The sequence below is a fragment of the Brienomyrus brachyistius genome, chromosome 1 (genome assembly GCF_023856365.1).
Source record: "Brienomyrus brachyistius isolate T26 chromosome 1, BBRACH_0.4, whole genome shotgun sequence".
Classification (NCBI taxonomy): domain Eukaryota; kingdom Metazoa; phylum Chordata; class Actinopteri; order Osteoglossiformes; family Mormyridae; genus Brienomyrus; species Brienomyrus brachyistius.
Window position 1 is genome coordinate 19,026,136 of NC_064533.1, and position 21,417 is coordinate 19,047,552.

Sequence of the window (21,417 nt, forward strand, 5' to 3'; positions counted from 1 at the left end):
GGGGGGGGGGTTGTGGGACTGAGGACAGTTAGCTAGGGAGGGAGGGGGGTGGGTGCATGTAATCCAGCCATGCTGTCGCGGTAGGAGCAGATAACGCCGTTTCTTACGCCGGCTGGAAACTTTGGCAGGAAGAGCCCCGTTGTAAATGTGTAGGCTTAGGAGGAGCGGCCCGCGATGCAGGGATGAAGTTGTTTATTCATCTGGAATGTATTACGATTGTGATTAATGATTAGAGGACATCTGCAGCACTGTCGCTGCGATGAAGCCCCACACGGCTTTGGCATGGAGACATGGAAAACTGAGAAGGGAGGGAACCAAAGAAAGAAAGAAAAGTCAAGAGTTTGTTGCTTTCAGGCCTTATTCCCCTCTCTGTCTCGCACCCACCGACTCCTGTTCAGCCCCCACCCGTGCATCTCCAGCACACACACACAGACACACATGTGTGCACTAATTATTAATGAATATGACCGGGTTGTTGTTCAACCACAGCCAAGTGTCAGGGAATCAAACGCGGAAGGGTAGGATGTCTTGACGGTTTCGACAGGGAAACATGAAAATACACGGTCTTGCTTCAGTTGATGCCTGTGCGTGTGTGTGTGTGCGTGTGTGTGTGTGTGTGTGCTTCTCCCCGTTACCTCCCCCCCATCTCTTTCCCGTCCATATTCTTGCCTTCAACACTGTCCAACCTCCCTTTACAAGTGACAAGCGGGACACGTTTGGGGGAGGAATCAGAACCAAACCAAACAGTATTAATCAGGAGGGGTTTGCTTTGGGTTGGGGGGAGGTCAGATGTCAAGTTTCTTGCTCTGAATGCTAATGCAGAAGCTTCAGCCACTGCTGGGGTTTTGCTATATCTGCAGGCACCGAACCCCCCCCCCCCCCCCCCCCCCCCCATGCGCTTTCAGAGGAGATCTCTGCTGTTTATTTTTTTTCCTTTCTCCACTTCACCAGAAAATTACAAGTTTACTTGTGAGGCTGAAAACAACAAAATACCATTAGCAGTGTCCTCAGATGTCCGCCGTTAGTGAAATATTAATGCTGCGCCTGACGTATCTTCACAACGGGGACTGTAATTAATACACACCACATCCGGGAAGCTGCAGAGCTAACTTAACATTTTAGCCTATGTAATTAGCCGGCTTTTTCGTTACTCTGCAGATTTTTTTGCTTAATCGTTAATTTTTAGAAAGGCTACTAAATATGTGTACATTGGTTTCTTTCCACATCATATTGGTTCTACTACTTATTTTTCCAAGGGCTTTCGTGGTCGGACAATTTGGAAAGTGGAATAAACAAGTAGTGAGGGAAGACTGACAGCTGCAGGCAAGCTGAAAAGAGGACAGGGATCAGCGGGAGAGGAAGGCCGCCAGAGATCTGAGTGCATCCTGTCTGAAAGCGCCAGGCAGGTACTTTGTTAAAAATGCAGAAGGGGTGGTTAGCCGAGAGGAGTGCTCTATGTGGAGGCCTGGTCCACCCAAGCTGCTTGCCGCATGGCCCTGGGTGCAGCTGCCACAATTTGGCCGGCTCCTTCTCAGCATTGTGCATTGATCACAAATAAGCACACGTTTTATTAAGCTGACACTTTAAGTAGCACTGGACATCATTTGTGTATAAATGCTGAGATCAGTTGTGGAGAGAGCAGGGGTACCGGTTTCTCCCCACTGTCTCACTGGGGGCAGGATATACATGGATCTATGAGGGACGCTCCGCTCCATCAGCCTGTAAAAGGGGCGCCCTCCTTGGGGGAAACTGGATGGGAGGGTGGGGGGGGGGGGGGGGGGCGCAGCCTCAAGAGGTGCATCCAGAGCTGAATGCCAAGAAGAGCTCCCCATCCAGCCAGGTCTTTCAAGTTTACATGGGCCTGGTCAGCCTTCCATGTCACCTGGCTCTCCACACGCAGTACTCTGATGGTTCTTAGGCTTAATCCGCTGGGGGGCTCAGTGTGTGAAGTGTTCTAGCTCTCTTTATACTGCTACTAACCTCATTAGGTTAAATTGTTTGCCTGGTGCAATGCTTAGCTCAGCCATTCGGGTGAAATCCCACAAACTTTGTCCTGTGCTAAATTCCACTGTGAGGCAGCATTGGGATAAATCGATGGCTATGTGGATGGTTTTGCTGTGGCTCCTTGTCCAGCTGTAATAGCTTTGTTTGGAGGTCGCTAATGGCCACGTGGTATGGGGCAGGCTGGAGCCATCATCTGCTACCTCTACCTTTTCAAATGGAAGCTCTGGGCACCAAAAAGCCCCTGAGCTTTGTCCAGAATAAACAGAGGTAGAAAGCTGGGGTGGTTTGGCGGCAATGGAAATCCCCCCTCTTCTTCGTCTTGGCTTTCTTCAGTTGCTCCAGGGTTCGGCAAGTGAAGTCCCCCTTCCGCTGTCCCATAGCAGTTAATATTTCTAGGTCTCCCCTGCGGCCAGAATTTGCAGTGAGGTCTGGGCCGGGGTCCAGCGGTGGTGTCTGCACTCTGGGAAAGGGGGTAATGTGAACGGAGCAACGAGCGATTTTTCCCCTTCCCTGTGGGCTGTGGGCCATGGAGCCGTAGCAGATGTCCAGACGACAGAAAAGGGGTCTGGGACCAGGCCCTGGTGGCACAGCCCGAATCTGCCCCCTCCGGTGTCCCTACGTGCTTCGGTGCGTTGGCAGCATGAGGCATAGTGACAAATGACACATTGCCTCATCTCTGGGCGTAGAAGCCAGACTGGCTACTCTGACACCTCCCTCGACCAGCCTTGCGTAGCATGGTGGACTGAATGAGGCAAGTCAGTCTGGCGCCCCCCCCACCCCCTCCTTCTTATTTTTTCTGGAGGTGCAGGGTTGGAGGGGGCAGGGCTGCCTGGAGGAGCCTCTTTATGTTTTGGGTGGGGGAATGGTTAAAAAACTGGGCAAGATATACTCACTTGGATCTCTGTGCAGCCAGAGCTACCCAAGGAGCCTTGCACCATGAGTACCTGCCCCTCAGAAGCTCTTCCCCTCAAGTGCCAGTGAATGGCACCTCCCTTAAGCTTCTTACTGAAACCTGATCATACTAGCAAGCTTGCCACACAACTCGTTTCCTTCATTTGGGTGCCTGTTCAGTAGAAAAGGGATGTCTAAGGCATGCAAATCACTATCATACTGTGCCAGCCAGGGTTTGACATGGTCTACAGCTGAAATGAGCAATCGTCCTGTGAAAGGGTCTCTGGCTGTGAGAATACAAGCTTGTGTTCTGCTCGATGCTGACCGGTCTCATCATTCCCTGCATGTCACATTGTGCTGCACCTATCTGTGAAATCCCCGCTTTCAGACGTGACCATCTGCAAAGACCTGTTGCTCATTGCTTCTTGCGAGGAGTGTGCTCATGTTTATAATAACAAATGGCCGTTGTGGATTTAACGAGGCGGACAAAAATCTGTGTCATTCGTGTGTTCGTGCTACAAAGAGGGTTGAATGAATGGAGATGTAACGGCAATATCATATCTGTAAAGCCCCCCTGCTGCAGTTGGTACACAGTGACCTCTATCATCGATGTTCTAAGCTCGCGTGGTAGCTGTTCTTTCCTGGGGTGTGCCAGTTCAACATCGCCAGTTTAGTATCTAGCACAGTATGCCGATGTAAGTCCAGTACATTGGTTACAGTGGCTGGTAGAGGGTGAAGGCGAAGGAAACCTACATTAAGCACATCTGGAAATGTGTTTTTTTTTTTGTGGAGCTTTGGTTTGGTGAGAGGGAGTAAATTAAAAGCAGGGCTTGGCATCAGTAGGTGACCAGTGAAGTGGAAGCCTAAGGGCTGTCATTTGACGGACAGCAGTGCCAAACGACTGTATACCCTGCATAGCCTACAGGGTGTATTCAGAGACGGCCTCACCTCTGGTCCGCTTGCAGCGCACTGTGATTTTGGAGTGTTATTCAGGTGTTTCTGGTGCGGGTTGCCTCACTGCGTATCCCGCCGGTTTCCCCAACTTGGCCTAAACCCAGGAATGGCATCAGTTAGCATGCAAGGCCACGCACGCAGAAGCCGCTGCCGTCGCATGCTTTATTAGGCCTTGTCTGCAAAGTGCTGTCAGTGCAGCGGTAATCCCAGCAATGTGGGGCTTTCCTCGTCGTGCATAGATCGCCGGGATAAGATAAGGCTGTCTCTAAACACAAAAGGGTGCGTTAACTGCTCTGACTGCTGCTTGCCAGAGATAAGACACCTCAGGCCGCTTGGAGGACCTTGCACAGGATGTAAATGAAGCCAACTACATAAAATCATTTTCCTATCCAGAGGCTTGAGCAGCAGCTCTGCTCTTTTGTTTTTTATTATCCTTTTTTTAATGATTAAGTAGAAAAAAAACAAGAAGACGTGAACTCATAAAACAGGCACACTAGAGGCTGATAACCACCTTGACACCAAACGGCCTCGCTGGCGCTCCTCCTCCGAGGGGGGCACCTTTGGAAGCCATCCGATTCCACCCCCATGCCACAGGAGGCCTCAGCCCGAAGTCCACCCGCGCAGCCCGGTCCGCCCCTCATGCCAAAAGGAACGGCGCTGCTGTCCGCCTGCGTAGACCGGCAGCGACCGCCTCTCACCACAGCCTTGCTGGTGTAAGAGCCAGCAAGCAGTCTAACTTCTTTTTCCCCTTTTCCTTAGAACGTATGTCCACCTTACAAAATGACTAGATATTACCAAGCACATTGATAAATATTGTGTGTTATACAAGCAGTTTAGTTAAGGATAACTGCTCAGTCACTGAATAATGCTTGACTTTCCGGTAATTGGCAGCAGTCATTTTTATAGATATACAAAGTGGGGTGACTAATGGCTAAAAGTATGAAGATACAATGCAATTTTTTTCAAAGAAGAGAGAAAATGTGTTTTTAAATAACAGTAAATTATAGTAGTGAGTTATTTCAGAGATATGTGTTCATAATCTAATCTCAAAAATAGAGGTAGTACTACTTCCCCTACCTCTGTGAACCAGTTGCCTTTATATACAAAAATTTTATGTTCCTGACACTTCTCACATTCCTACGACTAGATCATTAAGCGAATTGGTTGATAAGTGCGGAGCCACCCCTTACCGATACCGATTCAAGCATACTGTACTGGTAGTGGGCTTGTGTCAACCATCTTTAGATATTGTATTAATATCACCTTTACACCATTTAAAGCATTTTTAGTATATTTAGAAATGTTTATACAGTTTTGTATGGTATACTGTAGTAAACAGAATAGAAGAAATCAGCTCTAATATACCTTACCTAAGTTTGCATACTGAACAGCATAGAATTCCGACTGGTTGTTCACGTGGTCGTTAAACAGGTAGGTCATTAAGTGAGAAGTGTCTGTATATGTTACCTGTTCCCCTTATGACCCTGTTCGGAGATGAATAGTAACTGTGATATATCTCTTATCTAGGACATTTAATCTTTTGATTTTTCCTTTCCCTATCAGCTGATCTTCTTGAGGTGAAATGAACGTCCGACAGTACCTGCATGGGGCTGTCAGGTTTTCCTAGGCCTTCCTCGTCTCATCTGAGAGCCGAATTAAAACACAAACCTACAGTTTTTTCACCTTTTCCGTGAGAAATTCCTGCAGTTCCAATTATGCGCCGGAAATACGGCACTCCGTCAGATCAATTAACAGATTCTATTCCCTGGGTGTTTGTTGCTAACGAGTCCCTGCTAATGGTGGAAAAAAAGTTGATTTGTTCTTGTTTTTGTAGATTTTTTAGTTTTGTTTTGTTTAAGCTACATAAACATCTTTGCTGTATGTTTTGTATTCTCCGAAGATTTAATCAGAGAAATTTGTTTTTAAAATTAAACTACAAAACACATTTATGATCCCACCTCCTTCTAAAGCAGCTTTAACATTATATTTATTCATTGTGTGTTCCTCACTATACTATCAGTATGGACGGTGCTGGGTTCCTGTCGTTCCCTGTATAACAGCTATAAAGGAACAGAACTGTGTGTTTCTGGGAGACCAGATTGCTTTGTGCAGACAGCCGAGGCTCTCGGCACATCCACAAGTTCTACAAAAAGAGACATGGACTCTCGAACGTCCTGAAACAAGCCAAAATGTCACAGAACTGCAGAGCCTGAGACGCATCAGCGGCCAGTTGCACAGAGCTCGTAATGTCATGTGTACGAGGCAAATGAGACGGAAAGTATAATGCTGAAGTACAGTTTTCCACAATTAAGCTGTGGTTTTCGGCTTTCCCAAATTTCTAGCCATTTCATCCTCCTCTACTCTGCCTTGGCAACCTATTAGTAGTGTGTCCTCTCCCTGAAACATTTAATAAATCTCCTGGAAATCAGGTCTGGGAACTTGGGCTGTCTGCTTAATGATAATGATGCCAATGATGGAATTATGCGCTGCAGTAGTTCTGTGCGAGGCCCCACTGTCGCCCAGTTCATGTAGCTCACGACGCTGGGGGTTCACCTTAGTCTGTCGCCCCAACAGAAAGGGAGGAGCATGCATTGGGTCCCCCAGAGTTATTGTGGGACCAAGAGGCCTATTATCTCAGAGACTGGAATAAGACAGTCAGCCCCATTCACACAGTTTGCTGTGCCTATGCCACAGAGGACAGATGAGCTCTCGCCAAAACCAAACTGCTGTGTCTTCCTGTTCGGCGCCATCCTGTCAGCCACATACAAAGGCAAATCTTGAGTTGCTCTCAATGTCTCCACATAACAAAATATATCAAAATATGTTTACAATATTTTTGAGGAACAGGCCTCCTCATAATGAGAAGAAGAGCATTTTACTTGAATATACCAGTTGTTCAGTTATAGCTGCAGACCCTTGCCTTGCTACTTGTGCTGTTACATTTATTGGTGACATCAACTGCATCTGATGTGAGAGAAGAGAGGAGGAATGGTGTGCTTGCTATACTTCCACCAGACCATCAAATCAAAGGGGCAGCCATCCTGTTGCATGGGGGCAGAGGCAGACTGGCAACAAAAAGTAGCATGGGAATTTGCCACCGACTCCCCTTGGGACCCCCCCTTGGTATATTTAGCTACAGACCGAGAGGGGAGTGGTCCCCCTTGGTATATTTAGCTACAGACCGAGAGGGGAGTGGTCACCCTTGGTATATTTAGCTACAGACCGAGAGGGGAGTGGTCCCCCTTGGTGAATTTTGCCACCGACTGAGGGGGGAGGAATCCCCCTTTGTGCATTTCGCCACCAACCGAGGGGGGAAGGGTGAACTGGATCAACTGGAGCACCATCAACGCTATAAAGCATTACCTATTAATCATCTACTAAGATTGACTTGGAGACATGCCAACACTGACTGATGGGTTCGGCACCCCTGGTATATAAGTTATATAATACCTACAGTTGGAGAAGAAAAACAAGCCCTCACAAGACTGGCCCACCAGGAAAGTTCCAGAACTTCTTGATGCCCAGTCAAGAGTGCCTGGAAGGGGTTCCCCCTGACCTAATATGCATTCTTCACTGTGGAATAACAGTGTTGCAATCCCGTTTGTGGAAAAAGCACAGTGCAGTGGCTGCTGAGTCGGTACCCAGGAAGCTCTTGGCCTCATTTGCAAATCACAGCTAGTGATGAAAAAGGCTCACTTGCCAAGTTCAAAGTCATAATGCTCATGAAAATGAGATGCTTTATCTCGAGACCCTGTTCCTGTATGTATAATTTTATTTATTTCTCAGTAAATTACCCTGTGCTGATACGAGCCGTTTTGGCTCTTAGATATGAATGTATGTGAGTATCTTTTTCCTTCACCTGCTTTGCTCGTACCTCTGTGTGGAAAAACATACGTCCAGGTCTTTCTGTCTGTCCCCCTCCCTCTCCCTCTGCACGTGTGTGTGCATACGTGTTTTGCCCCCCCACCCCCCCCCCCAGCAGCCAGGACATGAAAGAAAGCCGCAGATGTCAGGCCCAGTATGTGACCCTAAAAGACCCGTCACGCTCTCAAACCCAAAGCACACATTATGCCAGGCAATTAAATGCGGGCACCTGAATTGGGGGGGCATTGTTTGTCTTGTTCATTAAGTGTCCGTAACAATTCCGGGGTGGCTCTACTTCAATTAATAATGGCATCCAAAAAAAACACCAAAAAAGCATCGCAGCATTGCAGTGTATCCAGTAGATTACTCAGCTCTGCCTTGAAGCCATACAGCGGGACAGCACAGCCATGTTTTTTTGTTTACAAGACCCAGATGTCCCATGTTTTGTATGAATAAGTGTTACACAATGGGTGCTAAAAGTTAAATTGGGAGCTCTGTCTGGAAGAAGAGAATGACGTGTCTGAAGTGTGGCCTGACGGGAGAGTCCTGCCTGAAGGGGCTGGGGGCTGAAACTGACACTCTGGGTGTGTGTGTGTGTGTGTGTGTGTGTTGGTCATGTATATATTACACTGTAGGGACCAGGTGTCCCCACAATGTGATAAAAACCTGTTATTTTGATGTGGGGGAACCATTTTTTTGGTGTCCTCAAGGGGAAACTCAGTTTTATAAAAAATCTGTGACTGCAATCAAAAAACTAAAGATACCATAAGTATTGTATTTTGTTTAATTACTTATGGTTAAGGTTAGGGCTGGGTAGGGGTTAAGGTTGTCATTGTTGGGATTTGGGTTTTGCCCATAAAAATGAATGTATGGTCCCCACAAAGATATGAATACCAACATGTGTGTGTATGTCTGGACAGAAGTCCTGCTTGAGGGGGTGGAAGTATTTTGCAACACATGGTAGGGGTGGGGTGAAGATGGGTGAGTGCGTTTGGCAGGAGCACCGGGCAGATATATAACCAAAGTTGGGTGGGGGGTGGGGGGTTATTTGGATGGCCAGCGATGGCAGCCAAGAAGTTGGTCACTTTTTGCAACCAGATATATTCTGTGTCTGCTGCCGTCTGTCACTGTTCCACTGTTTCTGAACTGCATTTTCAGTCCCATAAAGAATGGAATATGTTTGTCTATGACGGTAACACTGAGAATCTGTATTACGCCTCACCAGGTTTTCAGAGAGAGCTCTTCCCCCCAGATGACACCAGCAGGAATATTCAATCCCTAAAAGAGACCTCTTCATTTCAGCCCGAATGTATCAGATTTTCGTTGGCAAGCTCTTCTGCCCATAAATATGACTAAACAGATGTTAAGTGCTACAAACGGGTTTCCAGCTGTCCTTCAGCCTACACGAACAGAGGGAATGTGTTGTTTTGTTCTGTGCAGCAGACATTAAAAACAAAAAAATAGGGGGGGGGGGGGGGGGGGGATGTCAGGTCCTAAGATGGAGGTCTTCCTCCCAGGATGTGACAGGCTGTTGGCCAGGAGATGCTCAGGAAAGGCTGGCAGGCTAACAAAGACAGCCCTTGAGCTGCAGGGTGTAACTCTCGGCTTCGCATCCCCTCTGGCAGCAGCTCAGAGGCCGCCTCTGTGCGGCCGGCCAGCAAAATTAGGAATAAGGACCCCCTTTTATTTACTCAGGCTGCTGAATCACAGGCATTCCTGTCTGCGCGAGCACAAGGCGCGGCTACTCCTCTTTCCAGCTGCTCCCCAGGGCCCCCTCCCCCTGCCCCCCTCCCTCCAGCCTCACCCGCTGGTGTTCACACACTTGTTCCAGTGCGTCTTTTGGAAATGGTGAGTGGCCTGCCGCTGAGGGGCTCCCAGATCCTGCCCGGGGTTCTGAGGGATATCACCTCAAGTCGCCCATCACGAATCTGCTCATTCAGTCCACCCAAGCGTATCCATCCATCCATCACGTGACCGGCCCACAGCAGCGACCCACTCCGCAGTGGGAGACAGGAATCCATGCACATGGATAAGAACTGAATACATTGACTGCGACCTGCCGCGGTGTAGGCGAGATGCCCCCTGGAGTCCCCAGGTGTGCTATTGCCTGGCACAATCCCTCTATCAGCCATCCTTCAGCTGAGGTGCTCGTCAATCCTAGAAAGCCAAAAACAGGTTTCCAGGTTCTAACGCTTGTTTCATTACTCTTTCTGCCTGGGGGAGGGGGCAACACACACTAATAATCTAAGAGACGGCATTCACCATCATTGAACCCCTGCCTTCCTTTAAGCTTTCTATTTTTGCACCCTCCCCCCCCCCCAGTAATGGAAGGATTTGACTTCCAGTCCCTCCCCCACACTCAGCCCGGGGGACGAGCGCCCTGCTGTGGAGAGCTCATCTCACTCCCTTGTATGGTAGCACAGTACTGGTTGGGTCACTCTGGCCCTGGTTACAAAAAATAGAAAGGAGCCACCCCGGCCGGCCAGTTGGAGATGATTGCTCACCGATATGGGCAGCGGGCCAGCGGTTGGTGGCCATCTGGTATGCCTGTTTGGGGGGGGTGTTTTTGAACATTTCAGAGGTGCATTGGAAGGAGCATGTTCTCATCTGTTTCCTTAGGATAAGCTGTTGCCTGATAAGCGGGCCGAGGGAAGCACTCTACCTGAACGGCATGCTGCTGGTATATTTCACAGCTCTCTGCTTACAGTCAGTTCTGTACTCCCAACAAGTAAAGTCACAGGGTGCCCCATGTGATTGTACACAGGCACCCCACTTGTGGGAGCGGGTGTCAGTGGTCTTTCAGGTAAGCTTCTGATGGCACTGTGGCACTAGAGAAGATTTGTACTTTGTCTGTAATAAATGTTTTCCTCTTCCCCTTGTTTTCCCCCTGTTTCCAGCTCACGTAATTTGCTTTGTCTGTGAGGACTCAGTCAGAGCCTTTCTGTGTGGGCAAGGAAGTTTAGGGTGGCTTAAACTGTTCCAGCAGGAAGAAGTGCTGCGTGACCCCTGAACTTGTGCAGAGACCAGTGTTTGGCATGGTGCTTCAGTAACCCACCCAGTGTACCCATCATATAAACCAAGAGGCAGATGATCTGAAGCTAGAGTGTGCCGGTTTATAAGTGCCTCAACGTGCAGAAGTCACGCTTACAGGCTGGTAAACTCCATCAGCAGAAGGGATCGCTTGCCGTGAAGGGGCTCCAGACCCACTACAAAGCAGAGCTCTGAGTCAGCAGACCTGTGTAGACCTCATTAATACGAGACTATAACTTCCTCTTTCCCCTTAGTGAAAGCAAAACAACAAAGAAAGGCATGAGTCCCAAAGTCCTGTTTGGGGCCTGTAAAATTACGGAAAAGTTACAAGCCGCGAATGACCCATGGTCAGAGTTCTTGGAGCACCTACTGCAAACTGCACAGTGCAGGCGGGTATTGAAAGGGCGCTTTGTGAACACGGCTTAACCCGAAATGGCCCCCGGCTCGTGTTGAAAAACTGCATCTTAAAGCACAGGAAGCCAGCAGCACTCAACTAGCCCCGTCTGTCATCAGGCCGTCTCTCCCACGTTTCCGTCGGCCAATCGCTGTTTGAACAGGAAGAGAACTAGAAGGTTCCGAAAATCCCACCAGCGTGCCCGGCGGCTTTCGGGGATTTGGAAGGGCGATCGTGAATCACAAGTGGCTCGATCTGGCAGCCCAAGACATGTTTTTCTGCAGAGGAATGTTTGAGCTTGAACACCTCTCTAGGTCATTCTAAATTAATGGCTGAACAGTATTGTGGACTTAATATGAAATAATTTTCACTATACCTCAACCTCAGCTGGACTAGAAAGTGTGATTTTCGTTATACTTTTAAAATTTACATTTTGACACGGTATGTCAGAACGCTGCTCTCCCATCCTCCCAACCACTGAGAGACGGCCTCTCACAAACCGGAAGAATCAGGCAGACTCCTCTCCCATCTCCCTGATTTGTTTGCAGTTAAACTCGCACAGGCTCTGAGGATGGAGTCCCAGGCTCATTTGGCATGCCCGCTTTGTCCTTGGTCTTCATGCTACACAGTTTGCTCTCCCTTCCAAGTCTTGGCTGATCTGTATCCCCAGGCCTATGCCCCTACAGCAGCCCCTCGGCTGGGGCTGTCTGGGGGGAGCCGGGCCCTCCGTAGCCCGTGGCCAAGTCTGTGTGCTTCAGCTAAACAAGCTTTTGGGCCAGAGACAGGTGCCCAGTGTCCTCCATGTTGTGTGCCATTCCTGATGTTATGGTCACACTTTGATCTGCCCAAAAAAACCCTTTAAAATAAACCTTTGATTAAATGCCTTCATTTGCACGGTAACATGTATTCCTTTGTGTGAGTAAAGACACAATTCCACGGCTGCATGTCAAATCTTTCACTGCTGGTAGACATCGTCGGAACCGACAGCAATAGGGTTAAGAGTTTAAATATGCATGAGAAATATGCTGGGTTATGTGTATTTTCTTCTTGAAATGACTGGAATCCGCAGCCATAATTACAATAGTTCCAGAAAATAATAAAAATGAACTAATTTACCTCATGCGGGGCATCCATCTTAAAGCACCCCATACCATGTAGGTAGAAATGTCAGAAAGATTGCATTTTGAATCTCAGTGGGCTAAGTCATTACGTGACCACATACAAGGCTAATTGCAGCAGAAGCATTTATGGCGAATTATTCTGTAAATTAGATATTCAAATTCAACTTTTTAAAACGGCTCCTTGGGAGCCACATAGCCTACATAACCGAGAACAAAAAAATGGGTTTTTCTCTACACAGCATTACGGCTGTGAATACGGTGATGTGATTTTAACCAGCTGACCCCCCCCCCACACACACACACACACACACACACACAATTAAACTGACCGTCACCTGTTTCTTTTCCCCTAGAAAACAAATGTCTTCTTTCCACCTCTACAGACGGAGTCGATATCGAGGATGACCCTTCGGGCTCCTGGCCCGCATCCTCGCCGTCCAGCAAAGACCAGACGTCCCCTGTTCATGGGGATGGGTATGACTTCGGGGAAGAGGAAGGGGGCCCAGGGCTGCCATACCCCTGCCAGTTCTGTGACAAGTCGTTCAGCCGCTTGAGCTTCCTGAAGCACCACGAGCAGAGTCACGGCGACAAACTGCCCTTCAAGTGCACCTTCTGCAGCCGCCTTTTCAAGCACAAGCGCAGCCGCGACCGGCACGTCAAGCTGCACACGGGTGACAAGAAGTACCACTGCAGTGAGTGTGACGCTGCCTTCTCCCGCAGTGACCACCTCAAGATCCACCTAAAAACGCACACCTCCAACAAGCCATACAAGTGTGCGGTCTGCCGGCGCGGGTTCCTCTCCTCCAGCTCTTTGCATGGCCACATGCAAGTCCATGAGCGGACCAAGGACAGTGGCCAGGGTCTGTCCGGGGCTGATGACTGGAAGCTGAGGGAGACCCAGAAGTGTAGTCAGTGTGAGGAAGGCTTTGACGTGCCCGAGGACCTGCAGAGGCACATTGCCGAGTGCCACCCAGAGTGCTCCCCACCCCAGGAGATTGGTGCCCTGCAGTGCATCTACTGTCACGAGCCGTTCACTGAAGAGGGCTCTCTGCTGAGCCACATCGACCAGGTGCACAACCGAGACAAGAAGGGCCACACTTGTGCCATCTGCTCCGAGCATTTCCACGCAGTGGAAGAGCTCTACAGCCACATGGATATCCACCAGCAGCCAGAATCCAGTAACCATAGCAACAGTCCTTCCCTGGTGACAGTGGGCTACACCTCCGTCTCCAGCACCACTCCGGACTCAAACCTTTCTGTCGACAGCTCGACTATGGTGGACGTGGCGCCACCATTGCCAAAAACCCGCGGAAGGAAGAGAGCAGCCCAGCATGCAGCCGATGGCACCGGCCTGTCCTCCAAGCAGGCAAAAGTCTCGTACAGTTGCATTTACTGCAACAAGCAAGTGTTTTCTAGTCTGGCCGTCTTACAGATCCACCTCAAGACTATGCACCTTGACAAACCTGAACAGGCTCACACGTGCCAGTACTGCTTTGAGGTGCTGCCATCTCTCTACAACCTAAACGAGCACCTGAAGCAGGTGCATGACAACCAGGACCAGAATGCATTGCTGGGTGGTGTGTCCGCCGGGGTCTTGCAGTGCAACTTTTGCCCCGAGGTGCTAAGTGACCTCAATGCCTTGCAGGAGCACATCCGTTGCTCGCATGGCTTTCCAAGTCCACTCGCCAAAGAGAGCAACGCTTTTTTCTGTCCCCAGTGCTTCATGGGGTTCCTCACCGAGACCACTCTGGAGGAGCACATCCGTCAGACGCACTGTGACAGTGGCAGCACGCATTTTGACTCACCCCTGGCCGGGACACCCAAGGACCCCATTGTGGAGGTGTATTCCTGCTCATACTGCACAAACTCCCCCATTTTTAACAGCATATTGAAGCTGAACAAGCACATCAAAGAGAATCACAAAAATATACCCCTTGCACTTAATTATGTCAACAACGGGAAGAAGGTGAATCGCACCCTGAGCCCTTCTTCCCCCATGTCCATAGAACAAACAGCTGTAAAAGTAGGGCAAAGCGGGTCCTCCTCACGTTCCACCGGAGAATTTATTTGCAATCAGTGCGGTGCCAAGTACTCTAATTTGGATTTGTTTCAGACTCACCTGAAAACACACCTGGAGAGTGTCCTCCCCAAGCTAACTTGTCCACAGTGCAACAAGGAGTTCCCAAACCAGGAGTCCCTGCTGAAGCACGTCACCATCCACTTTATGATCACCTCCACATACTACATCTGTGAGAGCTGTGACAAGCAGTTCACCTCGGTAGATGACCTACAGAAACACCTACTTGACATGCACACCTTTGTGTTCTTCCGCTGCACTCTCTGCCAGGAGGTCTTTGACTCCAAGGTCTCCATCCAGCTACACCTGGCTGTCAAGCATAGCAACGAGAAGAAAGTGTACCGCTGCACGTCCTGCAACTGGGATTTCCGCCATGAGTCAGACCTGCAACTGCATGTCAAACACAACCACTTGGAGAACCAGGGCAAGGTGCACAAGTGCATATTCTGCGGGGAAGCCTTCGGAACCGAGGTAGAGCTACAGTGCCACATTACCACCCACAGCAAGAAGTATAACTGTCGGTTCTGCAGCAAGGCCTTCCATGCCATCATCCTGCTGGAGAAGCACCTGCGGGAGAAGCACTGCGTATTTGAGGCCAAACCGCAGAACTGTGGTTCCAATGGTGCCTCCACTGGACCCGAGCCAGCCCCCAAGGATGACACGGAACTGCAAGGCCTCCTAGCCAACAGCCACGAGTCCCACAACAGCCACGATGGCAGTGAGGAAGACGTGGACACCTCTGAACCCATGTATGGCTGCGACATCTGCGGTGCTGCTTACACCATGGACTCCCTGCTGACCAACCACCAGCTGCGTGACCACAACATCCGGCCAGGCGAGAGTGCAATGGTCAAGAGAAAGGCCGAGATGATCAAGGGAAATTACAAGTGCAATGTCTGCTCTCGGACCTTCTTCTCAGAAGCTGGACTGCGGGAACACATGCAGACCCACCTTGGGCCCGTGAAGCACTACATGTGTCCCATCTGCGGAGAGCGCTTCCCATCCCTCCTCACCCTCACTGAGCACAAGGTCACCCACAGCAAGAGCCTGGACACAGGGAGCTGCCGGATATGTAAGATGCCCCTGCAGAGTGAGGAGGACTTTCTGGAGCATTGCCAGATGCACCCGGACCTGAGGAACTCCCTGACAGGCTTCCGCTGTGTGGTCTGCATGCAGACGGTGACGTCCACCCTGGAGCTGAAGATCCACGGCACCTTCCACATGCAGAAGACGGGTACCATGTCGAGCAACCACCCCATAGGCCGCATCAATCATCCCTCCCAAAAATTCTACAAGTGCGCCTCGTGCTTGAAGGAGTTCCGCTCCAAGCAGGAGCTGGTCAAGCTAGATATCAATGGACTACCTTATGGGCTCTGTGCCTCCTGCGTCAGTGGTGCAGCCAGTAAGAGCTCTAGCCCTGCAGTGAATGGCGGGAAGCAGCAGGGGGCAATCATGCCACCTACTCCTGGGGAGACACTTAGCCCCAGTGATGGAAAGATGAAGGCATCCAAGACACGGTGTTCTAGCTGCAATGTCAAGTTTGAGTCCGAGGTGGAGCTACAGAACCACATCCTTTCTGTCCACCGTGACAGTGTGGGGGACACCAACAGCAGTCAGCTACGAACACCACAAGTCTCACCCATGCCAAGAGTGAGTCCTTTACAGACTGAAGAGGTAACCCCCCTCCCCAGCCCAGAAGTATACCCAACATCAGCATGGTTAAATCACTGATTTATGTTTTCTATTTAAGTTCAACTGTGGACCATCTATGCTTCCTGTTTTATTAGTGTGATACACAAGATATATGCAGGCTCTGTTTCTTGCATGTAAGGCACTGGATGATACGATTTCTTATTCAGCTTTTTTTCCATGCAGAAGAAGACGTACCAGTGCATTAAGTGTCAGATGGTCTTCTACAACGAGTGGGACATTCAGGTCCATGTTGCAAACCATATGTTGGGTAAGACCTAGCTGTGTTTATTTATATTGTGTCGAGAGAAATGTTTCTCTCATCCTTTTCATCCTGTTCCCCTACAATGAATAAACCTAGGCTAGGATGAGAGAACATCAGCTGCCTGTGATTCAGGCTAGTTAATAGGTTGTATACATAGCCTTACTGTATGTGTCAGGCCAGGACAGGTATCCCAAACAACTTTGAAGGCTGCTGGGGCAGCTGGCTTCCGTTTTTCAGGAGCTCAGCTTGTAATGTCCTAATGAAATTGTTATTTGGATGAGAAAATGCCTTATTTAGTGTTCTAGGAATGAACGTAGTGGTGGAACCAGCAGGTAATGACCATCTCTGAGGTGTTGTCACAGCTAACCCTGCTGTGCTTGATCAAATTATTGTCCTCCTTCATATCTCATTTTTTTCAGACAGTGGGGAGGGGAGTGGCTAAAGAACAAAAACTTTTGATAACGAAAGATGCTGCTGCTTTTATACTATGGGGTCCACAGAACTTCAGTAAAATGGGCTTAATTGGGGTAAATATTAATGCCTAAAGCCATAGTATGGCTGTGATGCAAAGTATTTATTGCATGATGATGTTCTAACATGAGTAGAATTTTAGGTGGTTTCCCAGGTTTCTGTACTGTTCTTCCAAATGTGGGAAATGTGTTCTGTTGTAGTGGGGACACATATACAGATCAGTTACTTTCTTGTGTAGATTGTAGTTTATACATGCAAAAGAGAATGGTCTGTCATGAATGCAGTGGCTGCAAACCTCAAGGTGACCATGCAGCGACCTTAAAGGGATGAGTGTGTAGCTTATGGTGAACTTAAAGGGCTGAGCAGTGGTTGCTTAAAAGCATTGTGAATGGATTTGAATGAACATTTACTGTATCTTTTTTTATCATTTTATTAAGGTAGTTTTAATGCATGATTATGGAAAATTATATGCCCAGCTATTTGTCATAGACCCCCTCTGCAGTCCAGTTCTATTTGTTTACTCTCAGTAAATAATCCTGTGGTGATGCTTATCTGTAAATGCCAGTGTTCAACAGAGGAATGTACTGACTGGTTAGCCTTAAGTACGAACTGAGCTTGAATACAGAGGCAGACATGTTTTCATTAACCAGTCATGTGACCCACCTTTTATGTGTCAGGGCTTCATTTTTGACTGTCAGACTGTAACATTTCTCACCATGGTTTTGACAGAATGTACAAATATCTCCTGGAATCCTCTACTTCCTTTAAGATTATTCAAAGGACTTTTTCTAAGACATTACAAAACATCACAGATGGGGGAAATTTTCACAGTACGGACCAGGAAATAATGACTTTTCATTTATTTCTACGCTCTGAGCCTTAAGACTTAACGTTTTTCAAATGAGCTGCCTAGTCATTTAAACTTGTAATGCATCGAAATTACAGTCCAAACATCAGTAAAATGACAGTGTCGTGGCGGTATTATGTTCAGAGGAGAAAAACAGCCAAAAATGTATTTCTTCAAAAGAAAGTTAATATATAAGTGGAGTTATTAAAAATAACTGTTCTGTATTGCTCTGATTTCTGTCATTAATAATTATTATTATTATTATATACTACTACTAAATAATATTAATAAAATCATAAAACTATGTCTACACAATCAATCATATTGCAGTTTGTTTATATGACAATGCTTTAGGCGTCCCCGGACAAAGAAATTGACAAATGAAATATAGATTAGTTTTTAATGGAAGTTTTTTTTTTTTACTTGTTGGTTTGTTTAAATTGGCATTTCTTGTTGTTTCATTCGTTTATCCACTTATTCTGTTTGTTTACCCGATCTTTCTTTCCTTCCCCGTTTGGAAGTTTTTAATTATGGTGAGTCTTCTTTATTGCTTAGGTGTTCATTGATCCATAACAAAATGTTTTACTTCAGGGGCTAGGGCTAAAGGATGTAGGTGAATTTTAACTCACGGCGCAAGTCTGTCATGCCTGCTTGGCTTTTGCCTGATAGCCATTTATTTTCCCGCTCACACTGATATTGTGTGAGTTTTTATCTCTCTCACGTGCGTGTCAATGTGCGTGTGTGCGCGCTTGATCCGCGAATTCCCCGCCGCTTTGGCAGCGCCTCCATGCCCCCGCTGGGCGTGTCTGCGCCGCCGCCGCTCTCAGCACCCATCCCCTCTCTGGCAGGGAGCGCACCACTAATCCCACTGGCAATTTCCTTTCTAATCAAGTCGGAATTACCAGTCTTTTTGATACTGATCCCCATCTGGGGATTAGAACCTAGAGAGCACACGTTCCAAAAAACAAATAACGAAAAAAAAACCAACGACAATGTATAAACGGCCTTTTAGTCGGTGAACCGAGGGTGTCTGACACGGCGGGACGCTGCAGCCATCGGGACAGCGATGATGTGACACTCACTGCATGTTACCTAGCTTCTGCAGCGCAGCGCCTTCCCCCGTTGTCGCGATATGGCACTACCGCTCGGCTCCGCCGGGCCCGAGCGCTTTTGTCTGAGCGTCGCTTCTGCGGTGTTTTTGACCACCGTCCGTGAGTTGGAGTCACGGATTGCCATGCGGCTGCCATCGGGGAATCGAGGGTAACAAACACAAGGCCTGCCGGAGCCTTAATCAGGTCTAATTGCTACCGATAGCTCTCCAGAACGGAAGCCAGTCACACACGCTGCTCCATCTCCGCAAGCATCAACTTTTTTTTTTTTACTTTCCATGAGACAGTTGTTATCTGCAGTTTGAAAAACATTTGCACCTTGTGGGATTTGTTTACCGGTTTGCACTGCCAGCTCTGTGGAGACAGGACCATCCATCAGAGCAAAGAAGATAATTAACATCAGAGCAAAGAAGATAATTAAGGAATACAGATCGGTAGTCAGCCATCATATTGGGGAAAATAATATAAATAAATAATATTTAAAAATATTCACGGTTTGCCTGGGAAGTAACTGATGATCGTGATTACCAAAAAATGTAATTGAAATCTAGGAATGCTTCAGACCGATCCCTGTACAGAACAGGAGAACGAATTTGGCATAATAATGCTCATTTAATATTCATATCAAATTATTTTTTAGTTTGGAAGCAGGGATTTAAAAATTAAAGTTCAGACCTTGTCCTCAGATTTCCGTTTGAGTATGAAAGTCAGCCAGCCTTACACTCATGCTGCAAGCAACTATACTATTTCATCAACAGTACAAAACCAAATATTCTGTAGTAGGAGTCCAGAAAAAATTTCACCTTAATTGATTTAAGCACTTTGTATTTTATTTTATGCTCTAATATAAAACAGAGCATCTTATATTTCTTATTAAACCTAATAAGTAGTATTATATTACAAAATGTTTTTCCCGAAAATACTATTCTAATTTTTGAGGAGCTGCAGGCACAATTTATTGCACCGTGAGTATAAATAAACATTAAAGATCATGTTGATAACTATTGATTTGGTCCAAACCACACCTGCACTGAGGTTTTATAAAGATGTTAAAAGCACTAAATCCCACTGACTGTTAATATGCTGTGTTGGAGACATACTGAGCTTAGCTGAGCTACAAATGTATGAAACAGTATATAAAGCAATGCAGCTAGAACTCGGCAATGCAATAAAACTCATGCCAGAATAGCAGTCTCTCAAATGTTTTTAACCCATTTTTTAAAGCCAACGACACTTACAGCCTCCATAATGACCCTCTGTGCTCCAAAATCAAATATCGGTTGAAGCAGCAGTCTGCTTTACAGTGACTGAACAGGGGCACAAAGGAGAGAATTAACATGATTACAGAAACACCTGGACATAGATCAGAGGAGCAGTGGAGCCTGCCACACTGCTTAAGCACTGGCAGCGTTTTACAGCTACTTTACAGTGCATTGGTCGCAGAGAAAAATATATATTCCCAACATATGGTTTTATACCTTTAGGGCTTAGGAAGTGGTCTGGGATTATGAGTGAGCCTACATTGCGTGGCCCAAAGTTTTGTCAGCATTGGTATTTGTTGTTCCATTAAAGGTGCAGAAATTAAGTAGGTTAATGTATGTTTTACTCCTCAGAACTGGTGTAGAAGTTCTAGAACAGAGAAAGGAGGACGGGGGATGTATGGATGTAAAGTTTAATCAGCAATGTGTTGGTTTACTGAAATTCACGCCATTCTGAGATTTACTTGTCATAGGGGATATAGAAAAGCAACCATATTGGCATTCAAAATGGTCAAATTGTGATGTTTGCCTATTCACATAGTGGGGATGGGGGGTGCAGAGTAAATGATTGAAAAAAAGCTAAGAATTGCTGCTTTTGCCGGCAAAAACGGGTTAAATTTTGGCCTGAACTCTAATTACTGCAAAATCAATTTGGATAAAACTGTCCTCATTTGGAAAAGCTCTAAATACTTTCTTCATTAAAAGGGGCACTTTCTGCCTTAATGGCCATCTGTACAGGAGAGTGGGGGGAGGCAGGCCAGGTCATCGCTCCTCAGCTGTCATGATATTAGCGCAGGTAATGGAGCGAGCGGGCCACTCTTACGGGTGTTGTTTTCACTGATGCCCGGCTTCTGCTTGGGTATCGATTCACACTGATAATTCTATTTATGCTCAGATGACTCAGTCCAAACAACAAACGCCACGTCCGCTTGACATCGGTTTGATCTTGCCCCCCCAAAGCATGCATGCAGCGTTGGGAACGTGCGTTGTCCCACATGCCTGCCAGCGCATTTAATGCGCCGCTGCGGTACTCAGATAAACCCGAACCGGAGATCAAAGAAACAAACAAATGGGGGCGGGCAAAAAAACATAGATATTGCCACACCATGTAGGTGTTAAACGATGAATGTGATAATCAGATAGCTTTGGGGGGGGGGGGGGGGACGTGAGTGGTCGCCGGAGTAGCCGGGGATGGCAGACAGCCTGCCAACTCTCTGAGGATCCTCGCATGTCTCAAGATGGAGGCTGTGGCTTGCTGGGGTGCTGTCGGAATAGCGCACATTTGCTGTACAGCTGGTGGCTCTGTATGGGGACTTAGTATGATACTCTTATGAAAAAAGCAGAGATACAGCTACTAACCAAGGAGCAATTTAATAGCGGGGCTCAAAGACAGCTGGTCACCCTTTGTTATGAGCTTCCTGGCACGCGGTGACTGGAAGCTG

At 47.6% G+C, this 21,417-nt stretch overlaps 1 protein-coding gene across 7 annotated transcripts in view; it reads left to right on the forward strand.

Moving 5' to 3' along the window:
* LOC125742148 (zinc finger protein 521) overlaps positions 1 to 21,417 on the forward strand; it is a 123,584-nt gene that overhangs the window by 40,666 nt on the left and 61,501 nt on the right. For all 7 annotated transcript variants that reach the window (XM_049013867.1, XM_049013874.1, XM_049013859.1 and 4 more), the window contains 2 exons: positions 12,642 to 16,009; positions 16,211 to 16,295. In XM_049013867.1, the coding sequence (XP_048869824.1) occupies positions 12,642 to 16,009; positions 16,211 to 16,295 (3,453 nt within the window). The remainder of the gene's footprint in view (positions 1 to 12,641; positions 16,010 to 16,210; positions 16,296 to 21,417) is intronic.